The sequence below is a fragment of the Heterocephalus glaber genome, unplaced genomic scaffold (assembly GCF_053883595.1).
Source record: "Heterocephalus glaber isolate CG9 unplaced genomic scaffold, H.glaber_assembly_v1.0 deba00001497, whole genome shotgun sequence".
Classification (NCBI taxonomy): Eukaryota; Metazoa; Chordata; class Mammalia; order Rodentia; family Bathyergidae; genus Heterocephalus; species Heterocephalus glaber.
In genome coordinates, this window is record NW_028258320.1 from 47,366,874 (window position 1) to 47,384,429 (window position 17,556).

Below are 17,556 nucleotides of genomic sequence, written 5' to 3' on the forward strand. Positions count from 1 at the left end.
GGGCCTATTAGAATCCTGTATGGGTTGGGTGTGTCTAAAGAAGCACAAGACTCTCAGCTCTAATTAAGCAACAGTTGATGGCCTTCAACCATCTACCTCACTCCCAACCTGTGGGCTGAGTCAGGAGATAAAGTGGCCTCCCAAATATTAAAGAATCTCAGCCACGCAGCATGAACCCCCTTTTCCAAAATCAATTCAAAACAAAGGCCTGACCTGAGATACTGATGAGGATGTGTGTGTGGTGTGATGGCTACTGAAGAAAACCAGGTTTCAAGAAAGCAGGAAGGCACAAAAGTAACTTTTTCAGAGTTCATAGGCAGGGCTGGAAGAACATTCTAGAACAGAGTCTCTTACCCAAGGGCTTCAACCACTTGTAACACTGTATAGCTGCCGGATTTCACATCTAGAGGAAACAAAGAAATATGAAAAAACGAAAACACAAAAACAAACCCCCTATTGCAGCATTCAATGATCCTAATTACCAGTGTTTCTGGGGCCCACTCTGCCAAGAACCCCTCACAGATAAAAAACATTACTGTAACACTTCAGATATACAGCTTCAAGTACAAAAGCTGAAAAGGAAGTAAGTATATCATTTGCAGATGACATGGCTATATATCTGGAAAACCCAAGAGAAATTAAAACATAAACAAAACAGTTAAGTAGCTACATACAAAATTATTATAAAATTAAAAACTTTCACCTGTATACACACAATAGCCTATAAAATGATATAAAGGAAAAAAGATTCTATTTATAATAGCAAAAAGGGGGTGGGATGGAAACACTAGAAACTTAGTTTAAAAAAAGTACAAAATCCAAATCATAAAAACTTTACTAAAAAAAATTTTCTGTGGAGACAGTATCTCGCTAGGTTGTTTAGGCTGGCCTCGAACTCACTATATAGTCCAGGCTGGCCATGAACTAATGGCAATCCTCCTGCCTCAGCCTCACGAGTGCTGGGATTACAAATGTGCACCACTATGTCTGGCGTTACCATATCTTAAAAACTTTAAAACACTAGTGTGAAATCACCTCACAACTGTTATAATCACTATTATAAAAATGACTGAGACAAAAAGTAGTAACGAAGACGAAGTGAAAAGGGAAGTGGGGCCAGGGATTTAGCTCAGTGGTTCCGCCACCTGCCTTGCCAGCGCAAGGTCCCGAGTTTGATCCCTGTACCAAAAAAAAAAAAAAAAAAAAGAGAGAGAGAAAAGGGAAGAATACTTGTACACTACTGGTGGGAATGTAAATTGGTATAGCCACCAAGAAAACAGTATAGAGGTTCCCCAAAAAATTTAAAATAAAACTACCAAATGACCTACCAATCCTACTTCTAGATATATTTTCCAAAGGAAATGAAATCTGTATCTGAAGAGATGTCTGCACACCCACTTCACTGAAGCATTATTCATAATAGCGAAAAGCCGGAAATAGGATGGAAGAAGCTATATGGATAATGATAACAGGACAAGATCTAAAAGCAGAATGGTGTGTATACTGTGCATAGTATGTGCACAGCATTGTTTTTAAAAAGAAGAGGGATTGTTTTTATTACATTTGTTTACATCTTTGGAAGATATAGCAGGAAATAACACTGGTTGCCTCCAGGAAGACAACGAATAGCTAAGGACTGAGAGATAAGACTTTTTAAAGAAACATATTATTTGGGAAGATTTTACATTTATAGAAAATCTGCCAATATAGTAGAGAGTTCCTGTATAACCCTTACCTCTTTTCCCCTAAGGCAGTGATGGCAAACCTTTTAGAAACCAAGTGCCCAAGCAGCAACCCAAAACCCACTTATTGCAATTAAGCCTGAATACTGAGGTTTCAATTCAGAAAAACAACTCATACATTTGGCTCATGTACCAACAGAGAGGGGTCCGAGTGCCAGCTGCAGCATATGTACCATAGGTTTTTTTTTTTTTTGGTACTGGGGATCGAACTCAGGTCCTTGCACTTGTGCAGCAGGCAGCGAAACCACTGAGCTAAATCCCCGGCCCTGTACCATAGGTTTGACACCACTGCCCTAAAGGGTTTGTTTGATCAGGTTTTTTGATCAGGTTTAGACTGACGAGGTTAATTTTTTTTTTCAATATTGGGAACTAAACCCAAGACTTTTGCTGTAAGCTACATCTCCAACCCTTTTTTTATTTTGAGACAGTGTCTTGCTAAGCCACTAAACTGCTCAGGGTGGGCTTGAAATTTCAGTCCTCCTGCCTCAGCCTCCCAGAGTGCTGGGATTATAGGCATGCATCACCATGCCTGGCTGGATGTGCTATTGTTATTAGGCTTCTAGGCTCTCTCAACAGAGAGCTGGAAATATATGTATGTTTTGTAACTTACACCACACAAACATACATCACTATTTTCCTGTGTATATATATTTAAACAAGATCATATTAAATCTCCAACTTTAATCCAGTAATACAGGGTTCATTTTAGCCTTCCTCCTTTATTTGTAATTTCATTCTCTAACAGTGAGAAAATTGGCTCCCATTATCTACTCTTTATTATTTGTTCAACTCTGGAATGGCTGTAAATTATTTTCAGAATTGTCAACTCTCCTGAAAAACAAATTTATATACAGGGTACAGTGTTTATATATAATTTGATTTTTACTCTTACAGTATCCAGACAAAATATTGTTTTACAAAGTCACTTAGGTTACCACTTTCCTCTTCTCCCCTTCATGTGTGTTATACACTAGCAAAACAAATTCTCCCCTTTTTTTGGTACTGGAATTGAACTCGGGTCCTTGCGCTTGTGAGGCAGGCAGCAGAACCACTGAGCTAAATCCCCGGCCTACTAGCAAAACAAATTCATTTGTCACTCTATATTCTATCTGGGGATGGAAGGGAAACCTTTTTGTATCATTTAACACCTTTTGAATGTTGTTCCAGACAAATATCTTAGCAATTCTAGAAGCACTAAGCCAACACACAGAATTAACAGAAGTTCTTAGTTTATAGTTTAAAGGAAGAAACAAAGAGTAAAAAATTATTTTCATTTAACATAGAGAAGGTCTTGCTAATGACAGTATAGTAATCAGGGAAGTATTCCCAGCAGCTTATTCTGCGTTCCTCACCCACCTACTTCTATCAGACCTTATCTAGCCACACCTCAATAACACAGGAAAAAATGAGAAAGAGGCTTGAGAACAAATTCTTAAACTTCCAGTTTCCCTTAAGTCTCTTGTCTCATAGCAACAGTTGTGAGCTGAGCTGGGCAGAGATTCACTCTGGTACTAGAGTAAGGAAAAGTTCAACCAGATGGAGAAAAGGAGAGGTCCAGTCAGGATTCATAGCTTGTGACTGGCACCAATTTAGAAATCAGGGACTCTTAGCCCTACTCTGTCAGGAGGTGGAAGGCCCAGCTGCTGCCCAGATCCTGAGAAAGAGCCAATGGAAAAAAAGAACTGGCTGCAGGATGGGGGAAGGGGCAGTAATCAGGCACACAGGACCAACAAGAGAAGGAACTGATAGTTGGGTCCCATGCCCAACTCCTTAAAGACAATGCTTTCATGGCTGGGGATTTAGCTCAGTGGTTTCGCTGTCTGCTGCACAAGCACAAGGACCCAAGTTTGATCCTGGTACCAAAAAAAAAAAGATAATGCTTTCATGGGCCCGGGATTTAGCTCAGTGGTGCCACTGCCTGCCTTGCAAGCACAAGGTCCTGAGTTCGATCCTCGGTAGTAAAAAAAGAAAAGAAAAAGAAAAAAAAGTCAACACTTTGTTGAAGACAAACACCTATTTCTGGAATATGAACCATTAAAGAACTTTGTACCATTTGGAAGGATAGAAAACGGTGCTTTCTTGGAATAAATACCCTGGCTACAGTCTAGGAAACTGCTGAATAAAACCCCCTAAAGACCAGTATCAGTAGAGACCACAGGAGTTAGCAACTGTACACAGGAAGCCACAGCGAATTTGTAACTGTTAATAGCAAACGACATCATTGAACTGAATTGTTTTTCTTCAGTAACACCATCAAAAACCTCTGTAGATGCTATCTTTGTAGTTTATCTTTGGAAATACCTCAAGCGCTATAGATCAAAGACCTGTCTGATGGACCACACTTAGTTGCCTCTATTTTTTTGATTTTAAAAAAAATGAGGTAGGGGTTTGGGGTACAGCTCAGTGGTAGAGCTTAGCATGTTTGGGGCCCTCTGAGTAATTCCTAACACCAAAAAAAATAAAAAATAAAAAAATAAAATTTACATATAGAAAAACACAGATATTAAGTGTACAGTTTGGTGAATAACCAATGCCCCAATCAGAATACAGAATATTTGTACTAGCAGGAAAAGTCCTTCACACCCGTTCCCAGCCAATTTCCAATCCCAGAGATTGCCTCAAATTTTGTAACTAAAAATTATTTTTCAGCATTCATTATACATCAATATGAAACTGGCTCCTTTATTACTATAAAGAAACATCTATTTGCATGTGATTCCTTGCACCTCTGTATGCGGGTGAACTCTCCTGGTGGAGCTCTTTAGTGATCACAGCTTTCACAAGGATCCTATCTTTGTTTTTTTTTTTTTTGGTACCAGGGATCGAACTCAGGACCTCGCTCTTGTGTGGCAGGCGCCAGAACTATTGAGCTAAATCCCCAGCCCCTTTGTTTGTTTTTTGAGACAGGGTCTCATTATGTAGTTCAGGCTTGGCCTTGAACTATGTAGGCCAGGCTGGCCTCCAACTCAAGGCAATTCTCCTTCAGCCTCCTGAGTGCTGGGATTACAGGCATGCATCATCACATCCAGTTTACAAGGATCCCATCTTAATGTAACACTGAGGGGTGGAGAGGGAGAGTTGTACAAAAGTTGTACAAAATTAGGAAAAAGATGAGATAATACAACTATCAAATCACAGAAAGTAGTAGTTTTTAAAAATGGGGAGTAAGCTAGTAAAACACTAAAATCAGTATTTTGGGGATATTTTCCTGTGACAAAATTTAAATTTTTTTTTTTTTTTTTGGAGATAGCATTAGGCTGGCCTTGAACTCACTATGTAGCCCAGGGTGGTCTCGAACTTGTGGCAATCCTCCTGCCTCAGCCTCCCAAGAGCTGGGATTATAGGCATGGGCCACCAGGCTGGGCCTAAATTTAACATTTTACTCTAATTCTGATGAGTCTACCTCACAAATAAGTCTTCAAATATGATGCCTCCTTTTCATTCCTATAACCACACCAAATAGTGACTATCTTCAAAAAGTCTTTCGGGCCAGGGATTTAGCTCAGTGGTTCCAGCTCTTGTTGCACAAGTGCACGGCCCCCAGTTCGATCCCCAGTACCAAAAAAAAACCAACCCCACAAAAAGTCTTTCACTTTTGGGCATGATGAAAATGTTCTTGAATTTTTGTTTTATTTTTTGGTACTTGGATTTTACTTTTTAAAAATTTTATCATTACTATTATTTGGGGGGGGGGGACAGGGTCTTACTATATAATTCAGGTTGACCTTGAATTCACTAGGCAGCCCAGGCTGGACTAGAGCTTGATCCTCCTGCCTCAGCCTCCTGAGTGGTGGGATTACAGTCATGTGCCACCACGTCTTGCGGTTCTTGAATTTTTAGACTGCAGTAATGGTTGTGCAACATTGTCAATATATGAAAAGCCATTGAACTAGTTCACTTAAAATGCTTAAAATGGTGAATTTTACCTCAACTATTAAAAAAAGAAAGCCTTCCAAGCCATTCATACTCCACTCCAGAATTATCTCCCTAAACTGCAGTTACATGCTTGCTTACCAATCTTTATTTGCTCTTTATTGCCTAAAACTTCACTCCCTGGCCCGAAGTTCTTTACAATTTAGCCGCTAAATATTCTCTTGGCTCCCCTTTCACCACAACTCCTATTATTCAGTTACATAAAATCTAATAAGCATGTCAAGCCCTTCCATGTCCATGAGCCTGGAAACAGTCGTTTGGAATGACCCTTTCCAGTCTTGATCTGAGAACCTTCCACGCTTCCTTTAAGACCTAGCACAAGTGTCAATGCTTGTGAAACCTTCCTTGATTCCCCTAAAGAATTCCTTCCTTTTTGTGTTCCCTCCATACTTCTTTTTAAAAAAGTTATGTGTTATTTATTATTTCCATGCAACACTTACTGAATATTGTAGGTCAGATACTGCATTAAGGCTTAAGTTAGAAATAGACAGGGCGCTTTTAAGGAATTCACAGTCTGTTGAGGCAGAAAGACATCAGTGATACAGAGACTGGGTTAACATAAAAAAGAAGTAAAATTCCCGAGTTTACAAGCCCTGGGTTACTAACTTTAAGTGATTAATTCTTTTAACAGTTTAAATTCTCCCAGATGAAAATAACCTAACCTGAATACCAAAAATACTATTAATTATGCACTTGGACTCCTGGAATAAAAGAAGCTAATAGTGAATTTTCCTAAGGGGAGACCCTGGCATTAAGGAAAACATAAGTTCCTTTCCCTTTATGGGCAGGCCTACGTTTTCCCAATGTGTTCAAAATTTGCTCTTTGAAATAGACTTAGTAGCGTTTCTAACTCTCCACCTTTCCTCAGCAGGGCACTAGAGTTCATGTGGAGCACAGAGAAGTCAAAGGAGTATTTATGTGGTCACTGACCTAGAAAACACAATCAGATCTCTGTCTGATGGCACTGCAGCCTCTTGAGAATCTGGAGTGGCTGCCCAAGGCAGTGAGGCTGGGGTAGTGTGGGAGGATGTGCAGGAGTAGGAGAGAAATCCCTCAGGACTAGGTGCCAATCAGGTCTCAAATGTCTTTTCTGCCAATGATGCCACAGATGTTTCTCCAAACTATGTTTTACTTAATTTTTTTAATTTCAGGAATAGTGGTCTCCCAGGCAACCACAAATGTGGGAAAATACAATAAAATAAAGACTGAAATGGAAAAAAAAAAAATCCATGTCACTGAAGAGGAAAAGAATCATATTCATCACCTGCAAATTCAACATGTCCAAAAACCACCAGCTTCAAAAATCAGCTTCCAACTTCATGTGGTAGCACATGTCTCTAATTCCAGTACTCTGGGAGGCTGAGATGGAAGGGTCACAAGTTTAAGACCAGACTAAACAACATAGCGACTTAGTGAGACCTTGTTTCAAAATAAAAAATAAAAACGGGGTTAGTGGGTTGGGGATTTAGCTCAGTGGTTTCGTTGCCTGCTGTGCACATGGAAGGACCCAAGTTCAATCCCTGGTACCCAAAAAAGGTGTGGGGGGGTGGTTAGCAAAGGTTCAATTATCAATACCACCACAAAAAAACAGAACAAAACGTCAAAAAACAAGTCCCGTCCAAACCTTAATTTCTAGACAAAGTACTTCCTTTTTTCCTTGTCCTTAGGTTCAAGACTTTGTCATCTGGTTGGGGAGTTCAAGTGCTATAGCTAGTTTTATCTCAAATAGATTTGTCCTTCAGTATCTCTCATTTTATTAACATAAGCAGTTTTTATTTTATACTTAACGCTAGTTCCAAAAGATTCTGGTGGTAGAAATGGGAGGATAGGCTATAAAAAGGTACACAGATACTAAACAAGTTGCTAATAAGTACATGAGCAGTTGAGAAACGACTGTATTGCAAAGATGAGATGTTGTCTGGCTAGGGTAATCAGGAAACACTGGAGGGATGGCATTCAAGCTGGGCCTTGATGCTGAAGTCTAACCTGGATTAGATAGAGCTAATGGAGGGAATTGGGAAGGAAAGCACTCAACAAACAGGAGATAAAGAAAGGTGGCTGCCTGGAACTAAGGTTCTGGGAGGGCAGTGGTAAGAATAAAGGGTGAAGTCAGGCAATAGTAGCCTTTGAATGCTTGCCTTGGAGGCCTTAACTTTTGGGCTAATTTCCCAGGTAATTTCCTTCAAATCCTTGTATCATCTTTATAGCTGACACCAGAAATTTTGTCACCAGGAACCTCCAACGGCAAAAGTTGGTGGCAGTTGCCTTTGTGATCACAGGGTGTTCCTTCAGCATTTATAATTTGTAGGAGAGGGTTCTGCTGCTGAGCGGTCAGGATGCTAGCTGGTCCCCTTAGCACTAACAACGACTGACTTGGGCTGGGGGCATAAAATGCACATTCTTATTACGGAGATGCTTCAAAACTGTCAAGTTCTAATACCCTAAATATGGCCATGATCTAACTTAATCCTTCCCAAATTTGTTTTTATTTTATGGCTCCCTTTTATTTTACTTTATGGCTCAAGGATCTACAGTAACTATTACTTACAATAAGTCATTTAAATCCTTTTTTGCCTGGAATCCAAGGTTATGCATAATCCAACCCTTCCAAATCTTTTCAACTTTATCTGTTACTACTCCTCTGTACCAACTTTTTTTTGTTTTAGACAGGGTCTCACTATGTAGTTTAGGTTGGCCTTGAACTCACTTTGTAGCCCAGGCTGCCCTCGAACTGTGGCAATCCTCCTGCCTAAGCCTCCCCAGCACCGGCTTCCAATCTTTTCCTTTTTTTTTGGTACCGGGTATCGAACTCAGGTCCTTGCACTTCCTCAGGAGGTGGTGAAACCACTGAGCTACATCCCCCGCCCATCCAACCTTTTCTTAAGGCGGCTAAATTACTATAGAGTTAGCGTTAGAGTCTTAGCTGAGCTGAATTAAATTTAAACTAGACAATATTTAAGGATAGGCTCTTTTCTTTTTCTTCCCTCCCTTCCTTGTAGTATTGGAGATTGAATCCAGGGCCTGCACATGATAGATGAGAACTCTATCACTGAGCTATATTTCTGGCCCTTAAGTTAAGTCATTTTTTTCAGGCATAAAAATATAAATTTTACAACACTTCTCAGAACTTAGCAGTTTTTCTGGGGGTTTTTTGGTACCGGGGATCGAACTTGGGACCTTGCACTTGCAAGGCAGGCGCCAGAACCACTGAGCTAAATCCCCAGCCCAACTTAGCAGTTCTTATTCAAACTGTCTTCTCAAAGGTGTTCTGAATCAAAAAATTCAAAATTATTGTTTCCAAGTTGTATAAATGCAAAAAAATTATTAGAAATAACGCTGCTAATGTTCTTTATCTTGGGAGGAGGGAGGATTGTTTAGATACATGCATTTGTAAAAAAAAAAAAAAGTGAATGAATGTACACTTCAGGCGGTATAGTTTACTGGATATAAACTTTACACCAAAATAAACTGTAAACTCTAGTCAATGATATGGATCCTTAAGTATTTAGAGATAAGTGTGCTGTGTGTAATTTAAATGGATGGATAGTATGTGATAAAGGGAGTTATAGAAAAATGTTAATGGTAGGATCTAGGTGGTTCTTTATAAAGTTTTAAAATTGCTGAATGTCTGAAAATTTTCATAATAAAACACTGGGGAAAATGATAACACAATAAACTAACCGTAAGCCCTGATAATACACTATACTTTGTGAATCTGTAAGATGTTAAGCTTTGTGGTAGCACCAAGCATTTGCTTTTTAATGTTTTCAAAACACCCTGCACGTACTCCCTATAGCATGGTTATCTCTCTCACCACACTGTAAATTCTTGGTGGTCATTGCTTGAACCAAATTTATATTCCTATTGCTTTGCATCATGTTTGGAGAACAGTAAGTATTTCAATAATGGTGGAATAACTGAATGAAAGTGGAATGTTGTTAAGGACTGCACTGTTATGTTTCTAGCAGATTTACTATTCATTTTTCACATATACTAAAGTTAATTTGTTTAATTTTATTTTTTTATTAATAAATTTTATCCCATCCCTCCCCTTAAGTCCCCTTCCCTCCCTATGTACAAAAGCTTTGTTTCCATTTAATCTGTTCAATTTTAAAGAGAAACATTCTTCTATGTCTTCTCAAGCTTACAAAATTTTCAAAATAAAAACTCATATGTACCCGTATGTATGCTTAAACCTTAGTCTGAAGGCCTCCTAACATTCAATAATCTTTTAAGATTTTTTTTTTTTTTTTAAAGAGCGAAGTCAGAGTTCCAAGGAAGCCTGGAATTTGTTTTGTTTAGATACTGGATAAACGGTTAGAACTAAGATTCCTTGAAATGGTCAAAAACAAGAAACTGAAGATCTAGGGAAAACATACCAACAAACGACACATTTAAAAAGTCATTAAGCAAATCAATCAAGAACTCTACTGAGACACGGAGGTAGAACCTTAAGGAGGACACCAGAACATCTCCAGCCCCCAGCCCCCCCCGCCGCCCCCCCCCCCGAGCTCGCATCCTCTTTCCCACCACCCTTCAATTACAGCCAGTCGGCGAGCAAGGCCGCCGGCCCTCCCAGAATGCCACGCGGCGGGAGCGGATGTCCCAAACAAGCATCTTCCCACGTCAACTGCCACAAACCACGCGAGCTCCTGGCGTGAGCACCTGGCGCTGACTTGAACACCTGAGCCCGAGGTCCATTTTCCCCACAGCCCTTCTGTCTGTAGCCCTGTGCAAGTTTCTAGCTCTTGCTTGGCCTCAGTTTCCTCATGTATGGAATGTAATTATTCTCCATCATTTACCACAGGGAGATGAGAGTCAAGGAGCTCTGGGGAAGATACAAGCGACTTCCCAATTTATTTGGCTTTAAGCTCGTGGCGCTCACCAAACAGCCCCGAGACAAATCTCTTCAAGTCACCTGGCCCCTCACTTCCTTCCAACCCTGCGCAGGTGCTAAAGCCTCTGAGCCCTCCTGCGGAAGTCTTGCGACACTATCATACCTGCAGCCACCTGGTCAGCGGGACCTTCCTGCTGACCCACGACGAAGTCTTGCACGAGCCCCCACAGAACGCCTGTAGGCACTCCCGCCTCCAGAGCGGCGGCGGCCATGACGCTAGCCAGGGACCGTGGGAGGTGGCAGGGGACAAGCCTCTCCGCGCACGCGCCTCTTGAACCAATCGCCTGGCCCAGGACTGAGGGGCGGGGCGTCTCCGGATCACGTGCCTGCCGGCTCCTGGCCCGGCAGTTCCAGGGAGGGACGGGACGGCCCCTCCTTAAGGGGTGGAGCCTTGGGGAAGGGGGCGGCCGCTGGGCACGCAGCCGGGGAACGTTGAGGACGCATAATTATGGGCCAGGCTCCGCCGGAGCTCAGCTGCGGGGTGGGCACCTGGCTGGGTGGGACTGGGGGCGGTGCTCACCTTAGGGGCAGCCAATGAGAAAACCGGGTCCGGCCCGAGGGGCGGCACCGGCGGTCTCATGCGCACCTGGAGAGGGCGGTGCGGCGGCTCGGGCACCGGGCCGGGCCGGGGCGGGGCTAGGCTGGTGAGTGGCAGGCTCCTGGGGGCCGGCCCCAGCTGGGAGCCCCGGGCGCGCCCGGAGTAGCTGCGGCGGTGCCCGCCCCCTCTCTCTCCGCCCCTCTGGCGGAGCCGAGCTCCAGGCAGGCACCGTTGCGGGCCCCCGTGGCCCGCCACCTGGGACGGTGCTGGGAGCTGGCCATCTCTCTCTCTTCCCTGGCCCGCAAAGTTTGTGGCAAAGCCGGCGCCGGGCAGAGCGCGTCCTAGGAGAGATCTGGGGGCGCCCGGGGTCGGGCGGCAGGCGCGGTGGACCTGGGACTCCGCGGTCTGGGCAGGAGTGTGGAGCAGCCGGCGGCCGCCGCCTCTGGTGCATGGGGACTCGCTGAGAAGCCAGCATGGGCAACTGCGTGGGGAGACAGCGCCAGGAGAGGCCGGCCGCCCCGGGACACCCCCGCAAGCGAGCAGGTACGCCGAGGAAGGGAGCGGGGCACACGTCCGGCAGGAGTCCCCGCCGTGTCGGCGCCTTGGGGTTCCCGAGCGACCTCCCGCGGCTACTGGTGCCCGGGCTGCTCCGACCTGGACGGGGGCCCCCGCCCAACGCGGGTGGCCGCGGAGCCGAGTTGGGGCAACTCGCTCCAACTGGGAAGCTCCTGGTGGGGGCGGGGGCAGGAAATGTTTGCAGACCGCAGCCTGGCCGGCCCAGGAGGGGGCGAGGGCCGGGGCGCCGCTGCCCAGGGTCGGACGCCTCCCGAACTCGGAGTGAGCGAGGCAACAGCAGCCGTTCCTTCCAAAGACTGTGTCATCGGGCTGCAAATCGTGTCTGCCGGCATCCGACTTGCAAAAGCAGTGCAGGACTCTGGGAAAGAAATTTTTATTACACACCCCACCCCCCGCACGGCTTTTTGAGCCTACTGGCCGTCTAGGAGTCTGGGAAAGGTAGGGTGCCAGGGTGAGAGTCACCCTTGGGTTGTTGGGATCCTTCCCAGCCCTAGGAATGAGATCTGCTCACTGGCGACCCGGAATTGTTGGGATCGTTCCCAGCATTGGGAATGGCATCTGCTTTTTGGGGGTGATCTGCGAGGCCCGTCAGCGTCGTTTCACTTTCTTGGTACATCCCTCCAGCCTTGGCGCTTCGTCCGGGGAAGAGATCCGGCCGTCATTTCCCTGTGTCTTTTAAACTCATTTCCTTCTCTGAGGGTGTTGCAAGGACTTTCTGAGAATGCTAAAATAGCTTTTAGAGCTCAAAGGGACCTTCGAAACTTCTTTGGATTCCAGACAGACCAACCTCTCTCCTCTCCGTGTAGATCCAGAGAGGTTGAGCAACTCTTTCAAAGTCACACAGCTAGTTAGTGCAACTAGAGGTAGAACCCAATCTCCTATTCCACCCTGTTGCCACATATCCCTTTTATGTAAGAGGAACCAGAGGCACAGTCGTTAATGAAGTAGAAACTCTAGTTGGAGTTTCCTGTCTGCTTTGACACTGAAGGTATGTTGCTTAGGTTGCGGAAACTGGGAAGGAGGATGGGGGAAACAAGGGGGAAGTAGGGAAGGATGTCTGTGTGGTGGACAGGATGACTTGTGAAGAAAGATACGTGTTTTTATAGAAAGAATGAGGATTAAAATCTTTTGAGGGCAGCCGTGGTCATCCTTACTGAGGAAAGTTGATTTCTCAACCTGAAGGCTTTAGTCCTTCCATACATTCTTTCAACAATTTTATTTATTTTTTTCGTGGTACCAGGGCTGCTTGTGTGGTAGACAAACACTCTACCTTTGAGCTACTGAGCTATATAACACACACCCCTGCCTTTTTTTTTTTTTTTAATTTTGAGGCGGTATCTCACTGAGTTGCCTAGGCTGGCCCTCAAACTTGCAGTTCTCCTGCCTCAGCTTCTTGGGTAGTTGGGGTTATGGACGTGTGCCACTGTGCCCAGTTAATGATTAGTGCTTGTTTATATGCTCAGTCTTTAGTTTTTTGTGTGTTTTTTTTTGGTACCGGGGATCGAACTTGGGTCCTTCTGCTTGTGAGGCAGGCGGCAGAACCACTGAGCTAAATCCCCGGCCCTCAGTCTTTAGTTTTATAGAGTGCTCTGGCCATTGATAACTCTCTCCCACCTAAAGCCCTCCCCTTCTTTTCCTGGCATCACACTATTTTGGTTTTCTTTGCTGATTACTTTTGCCCACTGTCACCTCTTGAGTGTGGGGAGACCTATGGCTCAGTTTGACATTCTGGGTTTTCTCATTATATTCCCTCCCAAAGAAATCTTATTCAGTTAAACTACTCTGTTCATTGGGAAGATGCCTAGATTTTAATCTTCAGTTTGAACCCTAGACCCCATCTCTAGATGCCCACTTGTCACTGACGTAAATACCTCTAAAAAACAAGCTCTGCATCTCACCTCAACTTCCTACTCTTCTGTTTTTCCAGCTCTGCTTCCTTATCCTCTGGCTTCCAACCAGTCAATCACTGGGGCCTGCTGGTTCTTCTTTTAGCAGATCTGGTAATGTGCACCTTCCCATTCAACCTCAAGTCCTTGTCACCTGAAGTCCAACTCTTCTTCCAGGCTGAAGTGAGTTCCTCACGAAGGGCAAGTTTGCCTTCAGTCATTCATCGAAATCCTGCATGCAGTGTCCTCCCCAGAAGACATTTGTCAAATTAACCTGTTCCAAATCTTGTAGTTTCTGTTTAAATCTTTTCTGCACCTTGTCATTCCTATAAGATCTTTGACTTGCAAGGCTAGTAAATCTAGCGCAGTTCTTTTTTCTTTTTGGTGGTACTGGGGATTGAACCTAGGGCCTCATGCATGGTAGGCAAGTGCTGTACCACTAAGTTACATCCCCAGCCCATTTTATTTTATTTTGAGACAACATCTTGCTAAATTGCCCAAGCTGACCTCAAACTTGTGATCCTCCTGCCTCATCTTCCTGATTATTACGTGCCACTGCCTTGGGATTGGCCCCCTCCTTTTAATACCTGATTTCTTTCTCTTCCCTGATGTTAAGGATACCAACATTTGCTCATGCAATTCCTCTTCTTCCTAAGAGCCTTTCTTTCTTTCAAGGTCCACCTCAAATTTTGTATCTTTCTTGAAGCACCCTGGCTGATAGTCCCTGCCCTCAGCAGAAGTGATTGCTTCTTCTAAGAACTGCAGACTTTTTACCTATGCCACTTACTTAACAATTAGCTACTCCATGTTATTAGTCATGTCTTTGATGTTCACAAACCATATTATATCAGCAACCATATTGCAAACCTGGAAACCTGGATTGACTTTTCCCTTTTGGTCTGTGCCTGTCACTGACTCACTCACATAACCATGTGCACAAATAATTAACACAGTGACTTGTATAGAAGAAGCAATCATGTTTGATTTTAGAAAGCTAATCCAACTTCATCCGACCGTCTGAATTTTTTTTTTTTTTTTTTTGGTACCGGGGATCGAACTCGGGAACTTGCACTTTTGAGGCAGGTGCCGGAACCTCTGAGGTAAATCCCTGGCCCTATATCTGCATTTTTTAAAACCTGCTAGTCAATCATTATTTTAATTCTGTTCGCCTTACTATGAATAACTTTTTTGTAAAGTCCAAAGTCAAGAGGAACTCTGTAGGATGACAAGATTTGGTACAAGGGAAAGAATCCTTCACAGCATACACCTGGCATTCCTGAAACATCTGTAGCTTATTACTCTTTGACAGGAACATAGTTTCATGTTGTAAGGCTAATGCTTAAGGGTGGAGGTATAGCTCAGTGGTAGAGTGTTTGTCTAATGTATGAGGCCTTCCATTCAAGCCCCAGCACTACAAAAATAAATAAATAAAGGACTAATGCCTGCAGCTTAACTCCCCCAGCTCCCATTGTAAGTCTAACCTTAACCTTTCTTTTTTTTTTTCCCCCCGGTACCGGGGATTGAACTTGGGTCTTTTCGCTTGCATAGCAGGCGGCAAAATCACTGAGCTAAATCCCCGGCCCAAGTCTAACCTTTCTTTTGGCACTGGTGTGATGGGAAGAAATTCTTAACAGAAAGCTAGGACTTGAGTTCTAGTTCTAGGCCTCTGCTCAGTGATCTTGGGCAGATCACCAAGCCTATCTGGGTCATATTTTCAGTATTTCAGAAAGAAAGGGAGTTGTGCAAGGTCATTAGAAATGTTTGATGATCATCATAAAGGTTCAAAACTGAAGTTATTGAGATGAAATCTTATGCCTTGTAATGCTACCCTTTGTCCTTAGTTCTGTCTTCTCAGTTTCTTGACAGGTGAAGCAGGGGCTCAAGGCAAGTGGTCAGGGATTCTTGGATTGAGTAAGTTTATTCGATTATCCTCTTGTCTCATCAAGTTTTGTGATTGCTGCTTTTTACTTTTTACTTTTTATTGTTAGCTGAATACTTCCCCAAGTAGGCTCAGGTTCCTCTTCTCAAGGTGCTGGGTGTCCTTGCATGCTTCCAAGAATACTTGGGGATTTACTTCTTTGGAGGTGCTATTGCCTCCGACATCCCTTTACCGAAGTAGATCAGTATCTCTGCCCATGAACTGGGTGAAGCAGCCCATCCCCTAGCTACTGCAGGGGAAAATAGAGGTGGTAGAACAGGCAAGTCACTTGCCCAGCCCTACCCTTTGAGAAAGTGGCAGGGCAGAAACCCAAATATCTTGACTCTGTGATGTGCCAGGTATATCCATTTACATTCTGGAATCTCAGGCTCTCGGCAGACAGACTCAGAGCCATGTTTGGGGCTAATTGGGCTTGGCGTTGTGGTTTCAAGGAGCATGCTCCTCGTTGTGTGGTTTGTGTGGATATTCTTGAGGGAGTAATTGAGTAACTTCTCCATTTGCTCAGTAAATATTTACCGAGTGCCAGGCGCCTTGCTGGCTATGAATAGACATGGTCCTTGGCCACATGGAGCTTACAGTCTTGTGGGCACAGACAGTAAACACATAGACAAATTACATATAATCATCATGTGAATCTTGTATGAGTATATAATTATATATTATATATGCTGGTAATTCCCACATTTATAATCTCAGTCCATCGTCTCCAACTTTTATAGATTTTGCTGTCTACTAAACATATCTGGTATCCAAAAGACTTCTCTGTTTTACATGTCCAAGCCAGAATGAACCCCTACTTCCACTCCTGTTCCTCTCCAACTCATTCTCATATCATGTAGAGGTGATTTCATCCTTCAAGTTGCCCAAGACTGCAGAACTCTGGAGTCAAATCCCACATCCATTTAATCAATAAATCCTGTTGGCTTTGTCTTCAGTATATCCTGAACCCGACTCTCCCTATCCCCACCACCTTTACCCTGCCTAAGCCACCACCAGCCTCTTAGCTGACCTTCCTACTTCCTCCTGTCTCCCAAAAGACTGTTTTCATCACAGCAGCCATAGTGATGCTGGAAGCTGTAGAATGTTAGATTTTGTTTTTGTTGCTCTTTGTTTGGCCTTTCTTGTGATTTCCATCTCCTTCAGAGCCCTTGCGCTAGCCTGTAAGGAACGATACAAGTTTTGCCCATTTAGTTTTATTAAGCCATCTCTTGCTCTTCATCCCCTTGCTCAACGCCCTGGTATCTGAATGGCTCTCTTCCTGTGGCCCTGTCTAATATTTCAGACCCTCCCAGGTCATCCTGTTTAAAATCGATCCTCTTCCTTCTCCAGCGTACTCTTAACATTATCTGCCTTTCTTCCCTGTTTTATTTTTGTCCATAATTCATATCTTCATCTGACACAGGCTGTCTCTTCTTACTCCATGTTGCCAGATATTTGGTCTTTGGTTCCAAGAGCAATGCCTGACATGTATTAGGTGCCTGATATTTTGGGGGTGAAATTAGCCAGTATAAACAGAGTTGGTGAAGTCAGTAGAAGACAAAAGCGCATACCTGACTGATCTTTGGACTTAGGCAGTCAATCAGCCTGCCTGTGTTAGAGCAGAGTTACCAATGAAGAGACTGGAGCTTCAGCCTCTCTCCAGGCATTGGCAAAGTCTCTAGTACCTGGGATATGATTTTCCTGTGGTTTGGGAGCCTCATGCTGGGAGAGCTTAGAGTGGATCCCCATATTAGAGTTCTAATGAGGCAGTAGCACTTTTTTTATCATTTCATATGTGCATCTATGTAAGAGTGGTCTCCTCTCCTAGGCAGGGCAGGTATGGGGTGGCCTAAAGTGAGGCAGGAAGTCAAGTGATGCAGATTCCAGGCCTCTCTACCCATTGACTTGCTGGAGAATTTTTAGAATCATAGAATTTTAGAGCCAAAAGGGAACCTAAAAAGATGTCTTTAACCTCTTTTTTCTTATCCAGCTATTAAAAAGAGAACAAAGGTGTACCTGCTTCCTGCCTAGTTTGCAGAAATATGGTACAACCTGTATAAAAACTG

At 43.7% G+C, this 17,556-nt stretch overlaps 2 protein-coding genes across 6 annotated transcripts in view; one reads left to right on the forward strand and one right to left on the reverse strand.

Moving 5' to 3' along the window:
• Mms19 (MMS19 cytosolic iron-sulfur assembly component) overlaps positions 1-10,873 on the reverse strand; it is a 33,350-nt gene extending 22,477 nt beyond the window's left edge. For 2 of the 3 annotated variants that reach the window (XM_087185065.1, XM_013069905.3), the window contains exons 1-2: positions 10,676-10,873; positions 355-403 (exon numbers count right to left, since the gene is read on the reverse strand). In XM_087185065.1, the coding sequence (XP_087041191.1) occupies positions 355-403; positions 10,676-10,784 (158 nt within the window). In that variant the 5' untranslated portion in view covers positions 10,785-10,873. Of the gene's footprint in view, positions 1-354; positions 404-10,675 lie in introns of those variants that run through there. The other variant, XM_013069907.3, reaches the window with a different exon arrangement.
• A 110-nt stretch (positions 10,874-10,983) lies between these two features.
• The window catches only part of Ubtd1 (ubiquitin domain containing 1), a 56,464-nt gene continuing 49,891 nt past the window's right edge, over positions 10,984-17,556 (forward strand). The window contains exon 1 of one of the 3 annotated variants that reach the window (XM_004838599.3): positions 10,984-11,653. In XM_004838599.3, coding sequence (XP_004838656.1) covers positions 11,584-11,653 — 70 coding nt within the window. In that variant the 5' untranslated portion in view covers positions 10,984-11,583. Of the gene's footprint in view, positions 11,654-12,011; positions 12,125-12,556; positions 12,675-17,556 lie in introns of those variants that run through there. The other 2 variants (XM_087185078.1, XM_087185077.1) reach the window with 2 other exon arrangements.